The following is an 18,593-nucleotide window of genomic DNA, read 5'->3' as shown; positions in this document are numbered from 1 at the left end:
CAAACTTTGAAATTTTGCAAAAACTACTAATTTTACTCATTTTGTATTATGTTGCGCGACCGGAAGATATGAAACAAATGTATAATAAGTGCATTTATATTGATTTTACATACTTTTAGTAGTTAATTCATGGTATACGAACGCAATTAAAACCATCTGGCCTGTTAAAAAAATATATGAAAAATTAAGGTTTTTCACAATTTTTGCTAACTTCGATGGCATTGCGCGACCGGAAGACAAATTAATAAAAAAATAATAATTAGTGCTTTTTTCAAGTCTATACCAATGGCAACTTTTGCGCACTATAGCGATCTGAAATAAAAAAAAAAAGTTTTTTTCGAACCACCCTATTATATATATATATATATATATATATATATATATATATATATATATATATATATATATATATATATATATATATATATATATATATAGTCTTTTAAGTCCCTTTTACTTTTCAGTGTCGGGACTAATGTCTATTCACGTGTGCACAAACTTTGACCATTGTTTTCTATCCTGCGCCAGTCTGCTTGCTTCTGCTACGGTTTTCCCTTTCTTTTGGATAATCTTCGCAATGGTTGTATCCCAGTTTTCTGATGGTCTTACTCTGTTTCTTTTTTTCTGAATTCTTGCTTCCCATACTTTCCTTACTGGTATGTTTCTTCTCATTCTTTTCATGTGGCCCCACCAACTCAGCTGTTTTTCTTCGATGTATTCTAGGAGTGGTTTAGTTTTGAGCTCCGCTCGTATATCTATATTTCTTAGTCTGTCTCTTTTTGATACTCCTTTTACTCGTCTTAGGTATTTCATTTCCAGTGCCTGGATCTTACTCTTCATACTTCTTGTTAATACCCAAGACCACCCTATTATTTATATTATAAATACTAAATATTTATATAAATATATTTATTAGGGTTTTGGAGAATGGCGAAAATGTGAAAAGTGGGATACAGAAACCATAAATAGCTCGAGAGGATTTTTGGAGTTTTTTTAACTTTGCTTTTTTCAGAAATATTTACATTCTCAGATAATTTATTTTAATGTATTGCAATGCAAGATAAACGAGATTGGTTTCTGTATAAAAAAAATTAGCGAATTTAAAGATGTTATTAACAAAAAGAGATAGATGACTTTGAAAAATGCTGGAATAATATGATGGGAAGAAGTTTTGAACCTAAAAGGAAGCGCATACGCACTGATAATGTTGGAGATGGCGAATCGTGCTACCGCCGACTATACTATCAGATTTTAGGTCAAATATGCCAACGAATAGAAAATAGGCTTAAGAATTTTGATGACCGAGACTTTCGTTCAGGTAGAAGAATTGAATTACATTATAAATAGGTGTTTTTACATTTTTTTATAAATTGCTTCCCCTGTTTCCAATTTCACCTCACGCTCCTGGCGATGCCCATGGATGTTCAGACGCACTATCGAAATTCAAAAACAACTTAATCATATTAAATCGTAAAGGAAAAAGTCTATGGATGAATGGTGGATATCAGCGCTAGGAAATACGAAACGTCTCAAAAACACTGAAAACTTCATCGATTCGGACCAACCGAGAGCCCGGAAGACACTCAAAGTCGGATATAAACTCCGAAAATAATCTACCATCTATTAACTAATCTGCTCTAGCGATGATGTAGTGTTCTTTGTCGGTTTCACTTACTTTTAAATTTTGTATTAAAACTTCATTGTAAAATGTATTTAAAATATTTTCAGGCCATAGAAAATTATACTCATGCTACAGAATTTCACCTTCAAGGAGAGAAACTGGCAAAAGCAATGAATTCGGCAAAACAGGCAGAACTGATAGCGCTTCAAATATCTATGCTAAAAGGACTTCAGAATAATGCAACTGCTTTATGTCTGCTAAATTTGACTCATCACCAGATAGGACCGCTAATTACAAATCATCTTAGGTAAGTTACATTAATCTATCGATTTACCTATCAGCCTTGCAACATCCAATATTGGACATAGGCCTCCCCTTCGCTCCTCCATGTTTCTCGATCCTTAACCATGTGCATCCATTTTGAGCCTTCTTGGTGTTTTACGTCATCTACCCATCTCATCTGTGGTCTCCCTCTCTTTCGTAGGGAGACCACAGTCTGTATTCACTCTGTAATAATTTTATTCCATCTTTCTACTTTTTGTCTAATAGTATGACCGGCGAGTTTCCATTTTAGCTTAGCTGTTTGGCGAGGAGCATTTTTCTTGGTTAGTTACATTAATATGTTTTTAATATCGGGTATACCCTTACTTAAATCATATTCCCTATAATTTAGCCTGTAGTCTTTCAGGCTGAGATCTTCTAAATCGTAGTATGTGCTTAAAAGATAATTGTTATCGCTGTCTTGACAGGGCCATTTCTATCTCCTCTAAGTATACGGACACAGTGGAAGCAGGTTTCCGCTTACGGTCATTTCGCGCACTCGCTTTTATACGTTTTTAAAATGAATGCACGGTTTTAAATGTACACGTACATAGTTAAAGCAGGTTGGCGCGGACAAACCGCTTTAACCCGCGTTCTCGCTTTTAGGCCGCGTTCAGAGTGGAGCGAAGAAAGAGTGCGAGCAAAGAGCAAAGCGGTGTAATCAAACTACTACTGAGAAATGGAGGTACACAGAGTGCTAGCAAAGAGCAAAGCGGCGAAACCAAACAATCTCGAAGATAGCTGGTATGGGATCAGAAAGTTTCTCTATTCAGATGACGACGATGACTTTTTAAATTTATAACTTTATGCCATTTTATAATTAAATAAATATTACGTAACTTAATAATTATTATTAGTTCTACAGTGTGGCAAAACCAAATGGAATAAATTCATTATTTCGTAAACCGACGAGTTTAAGAAAAAATCCCGAAACAGTCGATATTTATTTTTAAATTATGATTTTTTGGCATTTACATACTAGTGACGTCATCCATCTCGAAGCTGAAATAAAAAATATACATGCGGACCAATGTAAAAAAGGTCATTTCATTGTTGTCTTCTTCCGGAGTGAGAAATACAAAATAAGATTTACTATTTTATTTGGGCATAAGCCACAATTTGAGTTTGAAATCAAGTTTATTTCACGTTTCGACTTTCACTTCGGAAATCGTTATCAATATAAAAAAACATTCATAAATTAAAAATTTAACTTTGTTTCTGGTGAAGCAACGCAGTTGGAACAAGTAGATATAATATTATTATAATTGTCACCGGAAAGCGAAAAAGGTAACGCACAACTTGAAAGACCCTATAGATTTCTAACTTCGTTTCTGGTGAAGCAACGCAGTTGGAACAAGCAGACATATTATAATTGTGTCACCGGAATGCGAAAAAGGTAACGCACAACTTGGAAGAACCTATAGATTTTCAACTTGGTTTCTGGTGAAGCAACGCAGTTGGAACAAGCAGATATATTATAATTGTGTCACCGGAAAGCGAAAAAGGTAACGCACGGCTTGGAAGAGCCTATAGTTTTCTAACTTTGTTTGTGGTGAAGCAACGGAGTTGGAACAAGCAGATATATTATAATTGTGTCACCGGAAAGCGAAAAAGGTATCGCACAACTTGGAAGAGCCTATAGTTTTCTAACTTCGTTTCTGGTGAAGCAACGGAGTTGAAACAAGCAGATATACAGGGTGTCCCGAAAAGATTGGTCATAAATTATACCACACATTCTGGGGTCAAAAATAGATCAATTGAACCTAACTTACCTTTGTACAAATGTACTCACAAAAAACGTTACAGCCCTTTGAATTTACAAAATGAAAATCGATTTTTTTCAATATATCGAAAACTATTAGAGATTCTTTATTGAAAATGGACATGTATCATTCTTATGGCATTAACATCTTAAAACAAAATTATAGTAAAATTTGTCCACCTCATAAAAATTTTATCGGGGTTTTGTTCCTTTAAACCCCCCCCAAACTTTTGTGTACGTTCCAATTAATTCAGTATTGTGGTACCATTAGTTTTGTCTCTTATTATTTTTTCGCTAAGCCAGTTTTTATCGAGATGAGGCTTCTTTTTTAATATATTTACATAAAAAATGTATGGGGGTTTTGTTCCTTTAAACCCCCCAAATGTTTGTGTACGTTCCAATTAAACTATTATTGTGGTACCATTAGTTAAACACAGTGTTTTTAAAACTTTTTTGCCTCTTAGTATTTTTTAATGAAGTCATCTTTTATCGAGATATGGATTCTTTTTTAAAATATACATAAGAATGTAAATTATAAATAAATTTTCAGATTATTAACAGGTCAACCTATCAGTCTTTCAACTTATTAATTATTTGTTTTGGATTTTTTCGAGTAGGTAGTCAAAAGTCTCCATTTTCACCCTGAAATATGCTTTTAATTCGACGTGATCCTCCTGTAGCTCTTTGAATAAATGGCGAAATTCACCTTGATTACCGCAGGATTTATTAATACGATGAATTCTCTAATATTTTCCGCGGGTAGGAAGTACCACGTTTTCAATAAGGAGTTTTCGAAAAAAAAAAACTATCTATGATTGCCGAGTGGGAAAGAACTAAACTCTCGTCTCGCGTAACTCTCAGCTCCCACTCTGGTTTAGCACTTCTTTGCTCTTTGCTCGTGCTCTTTGCTCTTTACTCTTTGCTCTTTACTCTTTGCTATTTGTTCGCACCTCTTTCTTCGCTCCACTCTGAACGTGCACTTACTCGAATGAGAATTTAGTTTTATTTTTCCGCTTTAGTATTTTGTCGCGCGGGTTTATTGATTGTACAATGAATAAGGAGGCATTGTTTGCTGCCGTTTTTGAAAGACCCCCTATTTGGGACAAGAGGGAGGACGATATTTCACTTTCTTTCATTATCTTTTTTTAAGTTTTGAAATAGATGATGATATTCTCCATAAATTACTCTTTCGCGATTAAGAAAATATATATTTACTTTCTTTCTTCTCAGTTTAGTCAAAACAGAATCAAAAGCAATCATATCGTCATCAGAAGACGACATTTTGACAATTTGAAGGATTTTTCTCGCTTTTGTCCGTATTCACTGTGTTACCATTTTCGGCATTGACGGTCGAGATAACCGCGCAGATTCGCGCGAATTACCCGTAAGCGGAAACCTGCTTCCACTATGTTTGTACCTTAACAGTAAAGCAGTTCTAAAGATCCTGGAAGAAACCAGAGTTGGATTGAAGCTGGTTGTGAAGTGTAAAGAGTCTTACCTGTCCCTGCGTTGATAAAACATGTTAGTTTAATATAGAAACTCAGTTGGAGTACCCTGAAGGAAATGTGTTGCTTTCTTTGAGGTCACAAGTGAGTGACATCCGCCTAACAGTAGCGAAAACGCCGGAGTCCACGTTAAAATCCGACATGTATGCCGGGCTGAGCTAAGCTACAAGCATTAGCCAGCCGGCCGACGAAACTGCAACTACATTCTAAACGAATTCCACTTAATGAGTCCAGGAATAGAACTTTCCATTCCAAAACTTGAATTGTCGACGGCTCAAACTTGACTTCTTGGCGGCTCAAACTTGTCTTCTCTACAGCTCAAACGTGACTGAATATTTCGATCTCCCAACTCAATCTTCAGAAACCAAACGCCCCTTCCAAAATCATTTGATTTCCCCATCAATAATCCACAACAACCAATTACAGACTTAAGACACCTACTTAATAAAAATCTTGACCAATAGGAAATGCAAAATACACTTTGGGTTAAACCCTCTGGCGTACACCAAAAAAATGTAGAGAAGAGAATAAACAAAACGGATTTCAATAGTTCGTACGACCTTCTTCCCACGAATAACGTCAATTCAGCCAAAAAGACACTTGGACTCGTTGGTAAAACTCTGAACCACTTTATCTCTATAAGATAAACATTTCCCAGTTTCACAGTCGCCAAAAACACATTAGTATAAGATTTACGACTCTGATTCCTTTGACGGTACAAATCAACTTAAGGTCCCTCAGATAAAAGAGATATGAATATTCATGAGAACACAAGATCGATCTAATATTGTGAGGTACGAATTACGTAATACACTGAAACACAAACATGATTTAACGAATTCAAAATACAGTGTGAAGCGATGATTTTCCGTACCGTTACAGAATCAGAATTGCAAGCGGGTTTGCCATTCTGTGAATTATCATAAATAAATCCTCCTTTAGTATTCCACAGCAGTTAACAACGATAATATTCTACAAGTACCTGCGTAATACTACCTTTCACGGCCGCTGCCGTGAAGAGCGGCAACGTTGTAAGAAAATTCTCATTTAGTTTGTCTAAATGTCTGAAATACGCTGTAGATTATTAGTCAACGGAGTGTGTGTAAATAACATTAGATATGCTACTGACGCAGTAGTTTTTGTTGATTATTTTAGAGAGTTTACAAAGAATAATGTCACACTCATATCAGACAATACTATGAACTGGATCTGAACACAAAGAAAACAGAATATATTATGGTATTAAGCGTGGTATAAATGCACCACTCATCGGAATAAAACAACGCAAAGGAAAGGCAAGATCGGCATTTGTTAAGATTACATATTCTTCAGAAGTCATTATTTACAACAGATCCAAATCTCTTCTTTAAGAAAGCTTGCAGCCTTCTAGATGTTTTGTTACAGGCGCGTCTTAGGAATGATGGTTGGATTAGGTGACTAATATTGAGGTTACGCAGAATGCAGAAGAAATGTGAGATAGTTCTTACAATCACAGAGCGCAAATTAGGATATCTGGGTCATATTATGATACATGAGCAAATACATTGCTTACTACAACGTGTCCTTCAAGGCGAAGTGTAAGGAAAAAAGAAGACCAGAGAGAACAAAAATTTCTTGTCAGGAATTTATCATATACCCTATACCCGTGGTTCACCGTATATTGAAATAACAAAGAGTTTTTAAAAACGCATAAATCAACTGTCAGCTTTAGTTAATCATATACTTTATTTTACAAAACTTTTTAATCAACGTCAAGCTATTGTTAGTTTAATGAGTTAATGTCAAAATCACAGCATTCTATATTTACTGAATTGCTTCAAAACTATTTTTCATTGAGAAGTTTTATTTATTTAACCCGGAAGCGCCGTTGGAAAAAATCTAACATTTTTTCATTTTTCGTGATAACTTGATGAAAAATTGTGCAACATAACTTTCTTCTCGTAAGTGCTTCGAGGAAGGGTGTAGTAATGCGTAGGTTTATTTTTTTTCATCCTCTTCTTTTTTTTTGGAATTTATGGCTTTGGTGAGAATAAATTAGCTTTAATAATTGTTAGAAATAATATTTCTAACATAACAAGTAAATAAAAATACTATAAACTACAAATATGTTGTAAATTCATATTTAAATTCGTTTTGTTAGATAAAATCTAACGCGCTACGATTACGTGATAGAAAAGAGCGCGACTGTTCCCGGGTTAAGACCTTCGTGACTAGATAAAATACCAAGTGGTACCAGATGGTTGAACTCGTATTGAAGTGATGATTCTAATAATAATACAATACACAGAGTATTTTCTTTAAAAAAGGCAAAGTGACTGATAATATCAGAAAAATGGTAAATCTGGCAACATTGCAAACATCAAATTTGAAATCTCCATATTGCCGAATAGGTTGTATAATTTGGATCGTCCATTTAAGGGATAATGAGGCGTTTGCGTTTACAGACTTTTGGTCCACTCTATATCATCAATATTGGCTGCTGTCCCTTGTTTGCAATATTATATTTTAATACAATTTTCTGTCGATACCAATATTAAAGTCCATGCGGTATTTAGTTGAAAGCATCTGTAATATATAAAATATACGAAGGTGTTTTTATGGTATCAATACTTCTGGGGTATGTTTTTGATATTAAAAATTGTATTTAAAAGCTATGCAGTGATCTATCTGCACAAGTTATTGTGTTTTAATAAGAAACTAGTTTAAACTAAAAGTCAAACAATTAGGAATGCTCGTCATAGATTTAATGACATCATAACCCAATGGTACAAATTTGACGGAAAACTAGTTCAACAAAGTTTTCCTCATATATTAGTTTTTTCGCTACCGTCATGTTTAGCAGGAAAGCGCTGTTACCAAATAAAAAACATATGTATTTACCAAAGCAGCTACCGGCTATACTATGTCTCTTTGTTTTTAAGAGTGTGAAACAAAGATAACTGCTATCTGTACTATAAGTGTCATATTGTTTATATATTTTTTTTTCTTCTTTTATGGCCTTTGGGAGCTGCTCCTATTTAGCCAGCATCAAGGATAGGGAAGAGAAAATGAAGTTGGTTAAAAAATAAACTGTCGTTAAAATATAAACTGAATAAATAAAATATAAGATTATGAGCATTAGACTCCTTATTTCATAACATTTCACAATGAGCTCATACCAGCAGCTAATTCATCATTAGTTCATCAAATAAAATATAATTTGAAAACAATGATTTCACTTTATATTTAACCTCCAATAGTATGACAGACGTCAGTTATCATTTACCATCTCACCAAATATAATAATGACGTCATATATTATATACTCGTCACTACTTCTAGCCAATGAAATGCTCGCTGTAATAGGAATGGTATGTCAAGAAAATCTGATTATCTTATGCACAATTACCATTTACCATCTCACCAAATATAATAATGACGTCATATATTATATACTCGTCACTACTTCTAGCCAATGAAATGCTCGCTGTAATAGGAATGCCATGTCAACATAATCTGATTATTCCCTATACAGGGTGATTGATTAGTGTGAGGAAGCTCAGTAGATCTGTTATAGTAAAAATTACAAAAAAAGTTGTTGACAAAAATTGTAGGCAGCTTGAAACTCCATATTTTAAAATTAGTTACAATCTTACAGGGTGTTCCATAAGATGGTGGCAGACCAAACTTATGTTTTTTTAAATGGAACACCCTGTATTTTATTTTAAATTTGAAATCTGCTTCACTTCCACATCACAACAATGTAAAGTTTTATTATGTTATACCGGGTACTTAAAAAGTTATAGCCAATATTACCTGAAAATCGTATCAAGTTTAACTCCATGTATAATTAAAAAGGAGTATAGGAACATTGATCTATTGCAACCATAGTTTTTTAATAATTTTTAAAAATTATAAAATATATTCGTTTTCATAATATTCGTTAAATCAAATACAGGGTAAGTCAAAATGCAAGTACATTATTTTCTTGGTAATTTTAAATAGAACACCCTGTATTTTATATCACTATCGAAAAGTACTAATATCGTATTTCAAATTTTATGAAGTACTCCCTATACCTAAAGTTAGCAGTTTTCTAGATATTTTTATTTTTCCATCAAAGTATTAATTTGGTAGATATTTTAACGTTTATCAATAATTATTGTGAGTTGGCCATGATTTATTTGTCAGAAACTGACAGTTTGACATTATTGTTTATTAATTCAGTAACGAAATAACGACACAGAAAAGAAATCAATTTATTTTAAATAAAATTTATAAAAAATAACCGACGCAAAATTAAAAAAAAAATAACCACAAAAAAAATAAAAAACAACAGTAATTTTAACTTCTCTTACTTAAGTAAGGTGTTCAAAATGACCTCCCAAAACATCTATGCATACTTTTTTTTTTTTTATTATTATCAGCATCAACCACTTTGGGTTATTAGCTGTACTGTCATTGATACATGATTACTTAAATCTAATAGCATTTTGATTAGGTATTACATAAGTTCACATTTAGGTAACAATATCATAATTTACAAATTAAGAATGGGGTTTATAAAATGTTAACAGTGGTTATAGTTTGTTTAAAACATTAATGTCTTTCAAATAATTAAACAAATGCGTAAGCTTACAGTGTGATCCTAAGGCTGCTTTTATATTGAGAGGTATGAAGTGTTTTTGTCTTTCATTAAGATATTTAGGACACTCTATTAATATATGTGTTACATTGATGTCGCAATTACACAGGTCACAAATAGGGCGATTTGACTTAGAGATTAGGTAGCTGTGAGTAAGTCTGCTATGCCCTATGCGTAAACGATTTAGCTTCACAAACAGCTGGCGATTTAGGTCTATCTCACACCAAGGTTCAATTGAGGGCTTTATTGTGTGTAGAGATGATTGTGAAAGATTCCATTCGTTTTCCCATTTGTTTAACACTTTTTCTTTAAGGAATGGTTTGTAATCGGAAACAGGCACTAAGTTCACTAACACTGAAGACGCACTGTGTATTGCTTCTCTGGCATGGAAATCTGCTTTTTCGTTTCCTTGAAGTCCAATGTGTGATGGAACCCATATAAAGCTTACTTGCTGCATCGTGTTCTTCAGTAAATGTAATTGTTCTTTTATTAAAATACTTATAGGATTACTTGTATATAACTGTTCTATCGTATGTAATGCACTGAGAGAGTCGGTAATTATGACAGATTTTGGAATTTTTTGAGTACGAATGTGAATGAGGGCTTGCAGAATTGAATATAGTTCTCCAGAGTAAATACTGCAAGTGGAAGCTAATTTAAATTGTAATATAGTGTTTGAATCTACAACTGCCGATCCCACACCATCAGCAGTCTTAGATGAATCTGTATAAATATAACAATGATCTGGGAAAGAAGCAAGTATGTTGAGAAAAGATTGATTAATTGTTGCATGGGGGGTATCAAGCTTATTGTATTTAGAAAGAGTTAGATCACATATTGCAGGAGGAAAGGTCCAGGGCGGAGGAGTAACTGTATTTGTCTGATTAAAAAATTTTGGGAATTGAATATTATTGAGAGAGAGATATTTTCTGATTCTCTCGTAAAAGGGGGGGTTAGTTCTTTTTTTATTTACATAAGTTTCTTTGAAACGTTCTGCAATAGTGTGGTGGAAAGTGGGATGCGATTCTATTGCATATATGGATGATGCGTAGACTAATGACAAGTACATTCTTCGGAAATTTAAAGGTGGTTCTCCGGTTAAACATTGTAAACTATTAATGGGGCTAGTACAGAATGCTCCTGTGGCTATTCTTAATGCTGTATTTTGTATGACTTCTAGTTGAGCAAGAAGTGTCTTCTTTGCAGATGAGTATACAATTGATCCATAATCGAGTTTGGATCGTACTAGAGATTTGTAAATAAGAATCAAACTTTTACAATCTGAACCCCAATTACGATTGCACAGTGTACGCATTAAATTGAGACCAGATTGACAGGATTGTTTAATGTGCATAATGTGGTACTTCCAAGATAGTTTTTTATCAAAGATCATTCCTAGAAATTTTAAGTGTTCCACATAAGTTAAGTTGTTTCCATATAACTGAAGATCTGGAGTTGTAGACTGCCGTTTTTTTGAAAATAAAATACATTTAGTTTTGGTTGTAGAGAATTGCAATCCTACAGCTTTCGACCAGTTTTCAAGGTGATTTAATGCACATTGTAAATTTTTCTGTATAGAAAGAATATTTTTTCCTCTCGAATATATGACTAAATCGTCAGCGTATAATCTCGCTTTAACAAGTTGTGGAAAGTTTTCTAAGATTTTGTTTATTGCTACTAAGAATAGTGTTGAACTAATAACAGATCCTTGAGGTGTTCCATTTGTTTGGTCTTTAGTGCTGGATAGTGTACCATTTATCTTAACCTTAAATTGTCTCTTACTAAGAAAATTTTGAATGAAATATAGCATGTTACCTTTGACGCCCCACTGACTTAGTGTGTTAAGAATGTCGTATCTCCAAGCCATGTCAAACGCTTTTGTTATATCGAAAAAAACCGCAAGACATTCCTGTCCAATTGCAAACGATTCATTTATCTCGGATTCTAGGTCAATTAAATTATCTATAGTGGATCTGTTCCTGCGAAAGCCGCTTTGTTCATTGATTATTAATTTATTATTTTCCAAAAACCACCTTAGTCTATTATTCACCATCTTTTCCAAGATTTTACACATTGTGTTGGTAAGCGAAATTGGCCTATAGGATTCGGGATCAGTTCGTGGTTTATTTGGTTTTAGTAATGGAACTATTATCGCCTGCGTCCATTTTGTGGGAAACTCATTATTAGTCCAAATTCTGTTGTATAGGTTAAGAAGATATTGTTTTCCATTATCTGGTAGATTTTGTAAGAAACTAACAGGAATATCGTCTGGTCCTGGCGCCGATTTTTTGCTGGTACTTAAAGAGTGATTAAGCTCTTCCATGGTAAATGCTATATTAAGAGGATTATCTTCAATGTAATTAAAATCTATTAATTTATTTTCCGAAATCATCAATTTTGCCCTTGGAATTTATTCCAAGAGATCCCCATATTGGATTATGGCTGTTAAAATCACCAACGATTATTCTGGGAGTGGGAATCTGATCTAATACATCTGAAATATCTGCTTCTGTGATAGGTAAGTCAGGTGGAATATAAATATTACAGATATTCATTTTTTGTGGAAAGGACACTGATACTCCTACTACTTCTAAATTACTATTGATTACTAATGCTTCTGATTCATATTTTTTGTTAACATACGTAACAACTCCTCCACTAGCGATATTTGCGTTGTCTCGGTTTTTATGGAAACAAGAATAATTATTCATGTCATAACTATGATATCCTTTAAAGTTTGTTTCTTGTAAACATATTATTGATGGTGAGATTATTGAACATAAATGTTTAAGCATTTCTAAACGGGGATAAAACCCGTTAACATTCCATTGCAGTATCGGTTCGAAGATTTTAGTTTATTTCTGGAGCTGAATTTGTCGAACAATCACTATCTTGATAAGCGGGATCGTCTAGCATTTTTTCGATTTTGTTTATTAATTTAGTGCATTTGGTTTTCATGCTTTTTTCTGTAAAATATGGCTTAATTGTTGTTAACATGTAAATAAAGTTGGGTATATCCGTTGTGTATGTTTGTAATAAACTAATGGGATCAGTCGAGCTAGTATAATTTTCAAAAAAGTCAAGTGTTTGTTCATATGTTAAATTAAAATTATTTGACGTATCGTGAAATACTGTTTTTGTTGGCATCATTATTTCCTGAATTGATCTGGTAGATTCAGTTTGCTTTTTTTGTTTCTTTTTGGTTTGTGTTGGTACTTTAAATTCTTTATTTAATTCTTCAGTGGGAGATGGAGTAGTATTAATTTCCGAAATTGTTCTCTTATTGGTCGTTGACTGATCCTTAGATATACAATTAGTTTCCATAATTAATACGGGGGGCATTAAATTAGTATCTGTTTGTTGGTTAAGTGAAGGTTCGGCATTAGAATTACTGACTGGATGATTTGGTTCCATTTCTAGGGGTGATGGAATAGACTTAAGGGATTCTTGTGGTTGTTGTTGTATTGGTTGTTGTTGTTGTATTGGTTGTTGTTGTATTGGTTGTTGTTGCATTGGTTGTTGTTGTATTGGTTGTTGTTGTATTGGTTGTTGCGGTTGGTGTTGGATATGAGAGGCATCGTTTTGTTGATTATGATTTGAACAATTTGCTGCAATGTGACCTGTGTTCTTACATATAAAACATGAAGGTTTATCTAAACTTAAATATATGCGATACGAAGTTTGATCATATGTCATTAAGAAAGAAGAGGGAAGGTCTATATCTGCAAGTGGTTGAATATAAGTTTGTCTTCTAAAACTGAGGACGTGTTGAAATTCTGGAAGTTGACTACCGATTCTAAGGAAGGTTAAAGGTGACATTAATCTAAGACCGAATTTGGTTAACTCATTCTCTATTAGAATATGTGGAATAGAAGGGCAAACACCCGATAGTAACAGTCTTTCGTTTGGAGTTATCAATTTTCGTGCTTTTAGATTTTCGCCTTTAATTGATATTTCTGCTGGACCGGACATAAATTTTTCCACCAGGGATTCGCTGGAGAGATAAATACATATTCTGTTATTTGATAGCCTTGATGAAAATAAAATATTCCGTGGATGAACAACTTCACCAAGTGCTATTAAGTACTCTTCTATTTTAGTATCAGGTAGCGAATTAAATAAAATTGCTTGCAGCTTTGAAGGAAATTGAATTGAAGAAGCATTGTTAAGCACAGTTGAATATGAGGTTTTGTTTTGAGGTTGTTGATGATCTTCAGTCATGATTGTTGACAAATTAGTTAGGTCGGATCTGGTATCATTTGGTATACTCATTAGTAATTATGAACCAGTTTCAGAACCAGAACTAGTTCCGAGAACTGGCCTTTCGGCCGTCACTTAACCTTACAAACGGTATGCTTTGTAATGTTTTGAATAAATAAATAATAAAAACTCACTGGTTTATTCCGTAAGGTAACTGCACTATATACTATTACTTTTTGCTTATTTTCAAGTTTATTTGGATATAAACTACTTGAAAAAAGAGATGATTTTTTGGGACTGAAATGTAAACACAGTTTGTGTTACCATGTTCAGGACCGGACCAGCTCTATGCATACTTGAACACATTACTAAGCATTTGTAAAGAAATATTTTGAAATACAATTCGGATTCTATTTTTCATATCATCTCTTGTTGTTGCAGGTATTTCATATACTTCGTTCTTAACGTAACCCCAAAAAAATGAGTCCATTTTATTGAACTCTGGTGACCTTGGGGCCACCTTACTGGTCCATCCCTTCCGATCCATCTTTCACCAAACTGATCATTAAGTTCACCACGTACTAATTCGTTGTGGTGCGCAGGAGCACCGTCATGTAGAAACCACATTTGTTGACGTATATTAAGTGGAACCTCTTCTAATAATATCGGTAACTGATTTACGATAAAATCTAAATAAATCTCACCATTTAAATTATCTTCAAAAAAATATGGTCCTACTACATACATGGTTACCGACGATACCTCCCCACATATTTAGAGACCATCTTGTTTGAGTATGTGTTACTATGTGGTATGGATTACTTGTTGAATAGTAGTGAAAGTTATGCCTATTGACAGAACCGTTTCGATGGAATGTAGCTTCATCACCAAATAGGACATAATCAAAAAAATCTCTCTGCTCATTAATTTTTTCTAAGGCCCATTCACAAAATACTATTCGTTTCTGAAAATCATCATTATTTAATTCTTGGTGCTTTTGAATATGATAAGGGTGCATCTTGTTTTTAGATAGAATGTTTTGAACAGAGTAGTAACTAAGTTCTTGTTCATTGGAAATACTCCTTATACTTGTGTGTGGGTTTTCTGTAACTGCCATCAACACACTCATTTCGTTTTCCTCTGTCACACTAGTTTTTGTTCGTTCATGTTTTTCATAATTCACTGAACCAGTGCGGTTAAATCGACCTTTCAATTTTTCAAATGTATCTTGTCTAGATTGCCGCCTATCTGGAAATCGTTCTTGATAAATTCTAGCTGATAGTAATGAATTTTTATTGCATTCCCCCAAAATCTAGATCATATCTACCATTTCATCAGTAGTAAAATTCATTATTGCTAATTTAAATTGAATTAATTACTGAATTACTAAATAATGATTGTTGCTAATTTACGGTGTACCACAATACTGAATTAATAAACAATAATGTCAAACTGTCAGTTTCTGACAAATCAATCATGGCCAACTCACAATAATTATTGGTAAACGTTAAAATATCTACCAAATTAATACTTTGATGGAAAAATAAAAATATCTAGACAACTGATAACTTTAGGTATAGGGAGTACTTCATAAAATTTGAAGTACGATATTAGTACTTTTCGATAGTGATATAAAATACAGGGTGTTCTATTTAAAATTACCAAGAAAATAATGTACTTGCATTTTGACTTACCCTGTATTTGATTTAACGAATATTATGAAAATGAATATGTTTTATAATTTTTAACAATTATTAAAAAACTATGGTTGCAATAGATCAATGTTCCTCTGCTCTTTTTTAATTATACAGGGAGTTAAACTTGATACGATTTTCAGGTAATATTGGTTATAACTTTTTAAATACCCGGTATAACATAATAAAACTTTACATTGTTGTGATGTGGAAGTGAAGCAGATTTCAAATTTAAAATAAAATACAGGGTGTTTCATTTAAAAAAACATAAGTTTGGTCTGCCACCATCTTATGGAACACCCTGTAAGATTGTAGCTAATTTTAAAATGTGGAGTTTAAAGCTACCTACAATTTTTGTCAATAACTTTTTTTTGTAATTTTTACTATAACAGATATACTGAGCTTCCTCACACTAATCAATCACCCTGTATACAGTATGTCCCTGTAAGTTGTATCCATATGGAAAACTTTTTTATTATTAATTTTACGAAAGTTATTCTTTATAAAAAGTTCTGCATGGTTCAAAACCTAAGATTCAATCATCATAAATCAAATTTTATAATTATTATACGAGGTATGTCAAAAAGTTTGAATTTCACTCAAGAGTAAAGTAGCTTTATTTTTCACAACATTGAAAATTGCTATTATGAAAAGTTGTTTGGCATTAAAAATATATTCTAATATGCAATTACATCGTTCTAATTGAAATTTTTTTTTTGAAAAATTATGGATAACTAACAATATTTCTTTTATTATTAAGTCTTTTATTATTAATTTTACGAAAAAAGTGATTCTTAATAAGTTCTGCATTAGGGCTTCCAATCCCGGAATACCGAGATCTTGGTATTGCGGGATCCCGCGTCATTTTCCAATCCCGCATGATGCGGGATTACAGGCGCGGGATCCGCGGGATTTGCGGGACTGAAAAAACGTACATTCGACCTTTCGCCAGCGCAATCGCCCGGTGATTTTTGTGAATTTTGTTGCTTTAGTAAATTTAAAAAATATCTTGAAGCCGGTAGAACTTTCGGTAGAACTCCTTTGCCGTCAAGACGGCAATATCATTACTACTGAAGCTACGCTCAAATTTATGATCAAGAAACTGGAAGATAATCATTCAACGTTAGCTTCAGAATTAGATAGCTTTGAAGATAGAATCTCTGACAAGAGCCTGAGAGCAATGATGACGAAGAGGCTGATCAAGTAAGGAACGTCAATGTAGGGTACCGTTATGGGGTTCAGATCTTGATCTTACATTGCAACAGGATTTAGAGTAACTTTTTCTTCACCATGTAATGTACATACTTTGCCCGTCACCATATCGAGCTAATACACTTGAGTCCATCATAAAAAAGTAAATGGGAAAATATCTTACATTTACATTATGAACCCTTAAAAGGAATACCGCCGACGAGTGTGGAATCTGAAAGGGCATTTTCTTATACTGGCTATATTGCCTCTAAAATACGCAGTAGTTTGGCAGACGACAGTTTAGATATTTATGTTTCCTTCAGCAAACAATTTCAGTTAAATGCTTTAGCTAAATAATAGTAATCTATAGCTAAGCAATATAGCAACTAAATAAGTAAAGTAAACTATGTCAACTTTCAGTTGAAAATGTGTTTTTGGTTGATTTTTAAATCTTGGTGTATTTTTTGATAAAGATAAATTTTTTGTTTTTCAGTATTTGTTATTGTTTTTTGTGAAGAATAAACGGTTTAATTTGATTGATCTCATACTAATACTTAATAAATGTGAAGTCAACTGAATAATTCATTGTTTTATTTGCCTTATATAAACATGACTACTTATTAATATGCGGGATCTCGCAAATACCGAGATCCCGCGGGATTGAAAATTGGTAGTCCCGCAAATACCGAGATTGAACTCAGGCTGCGGGATTGGAAGCCCTATTCTGCATGGTTTAAAAGCTAAAATACAACCATCTTATGTCAAATTTTATCCATTTTATAGGTATGTCAGAAAATATGAATTTCGCTCAAGAGTAAAATTCCTTTATTTTTCACAATATCGAAAATCGTTATTATGAAAAGTTATTTAGAATTAAAAACAATGTTTCAGTATGTAATTACATCCTTCTAATTGAATTATTCTGAAATATAAAGGTACTTTACTTATGATCTAAATTTATCTTTTTTGACAGACCTCGTATAAAATTGATATCATTTGATATAAGATGTTTATATTTTACGTTTTAGACCATGCAGAACTTTTTATTAAGAATCACTTTTTTTCGTAAAATTAATAATAAAGTTATCAGAAATGAAATAACTGAAAATAATGTTAGTTATCCATAATTTTTCAATTTTTTTTTTTCAATTAGAACGATGTAATTGCATATTAGAATATAGTTTTTAATTCCAAACAACTTTTCATTATAGCCATTTTCTATATTGTGAAAAATAAAGCTACTGTACTCTTCAGTGAAATTCAAACTTTTTGACATACCTCGTATAATATTCACAAAATTTTATGTATGATGGTTGAATCTTAGGTTTTGGACCACGCAGAGCTTTTTATGAAGAATACCTTTTTTTCGTAAAATTAATAATAAAAAAAGTTTTCCATATGGATACAACTTACATGGACATACTGTATGTTTTTAAATTTAAAATATAGCAACAAGGGAAAAATTGCATGCGTGCCTTATTGTTTGACTTCGACCATAGATATACACTCACCGGCACAAAATTCCGCCACCCAAAATTTTTTAGTAAGTTTGGCAATCTATAACTTTATTATTTGTACTTCGATTTTCAATATTCTTGCATCAGTTTGTAGGTACATGTATTGATGTAGTTTTTTATTATTCCGGTAATAAAAATTTTTTGCTTAGATGGCATTA

General features: G+C 32.9%; 1 protein-coding gene across 1 annotated transcript in view; it reads left to right on the top strand.

Annotated features, from left to right (window-relative positions):
- The window catches only part of LOC126889701 (spatacsin), a 142,347-nt gene that overhangs the window by 103,666 nt on the left and 20,088 nt on the right, over positions 1-18,593 (top strand). Inside the window, exon 11 of the mRNA XM_050658231.1 lies at positions 1,729-1,928. Coding sequence (XP_050514188.1) covers positions 1,729-1,928 — 200 coding nt within the window. The remainder of the gene's footprint in view (positions 1-1,728; positions 1,929-18,593) is intronic.

This window comes from Diabrotica virgifera, chromosome 8 (assembly GCF_917563875.1).
Source record: "Diabrotica virgifera virgifera chromosome 8, PGI_DIABVI_V3a".
NCBI lineage: Eukaryota > Metazoa > Arthropoda > Insecta > Coleoptera > Chrysomelidae > Diabrotica > Diabrotica virgifera.
Note: the sequence above shows the minus strand (reverse complement) of the source record. Positions and strands in the feature narration are given on the sequence as shown.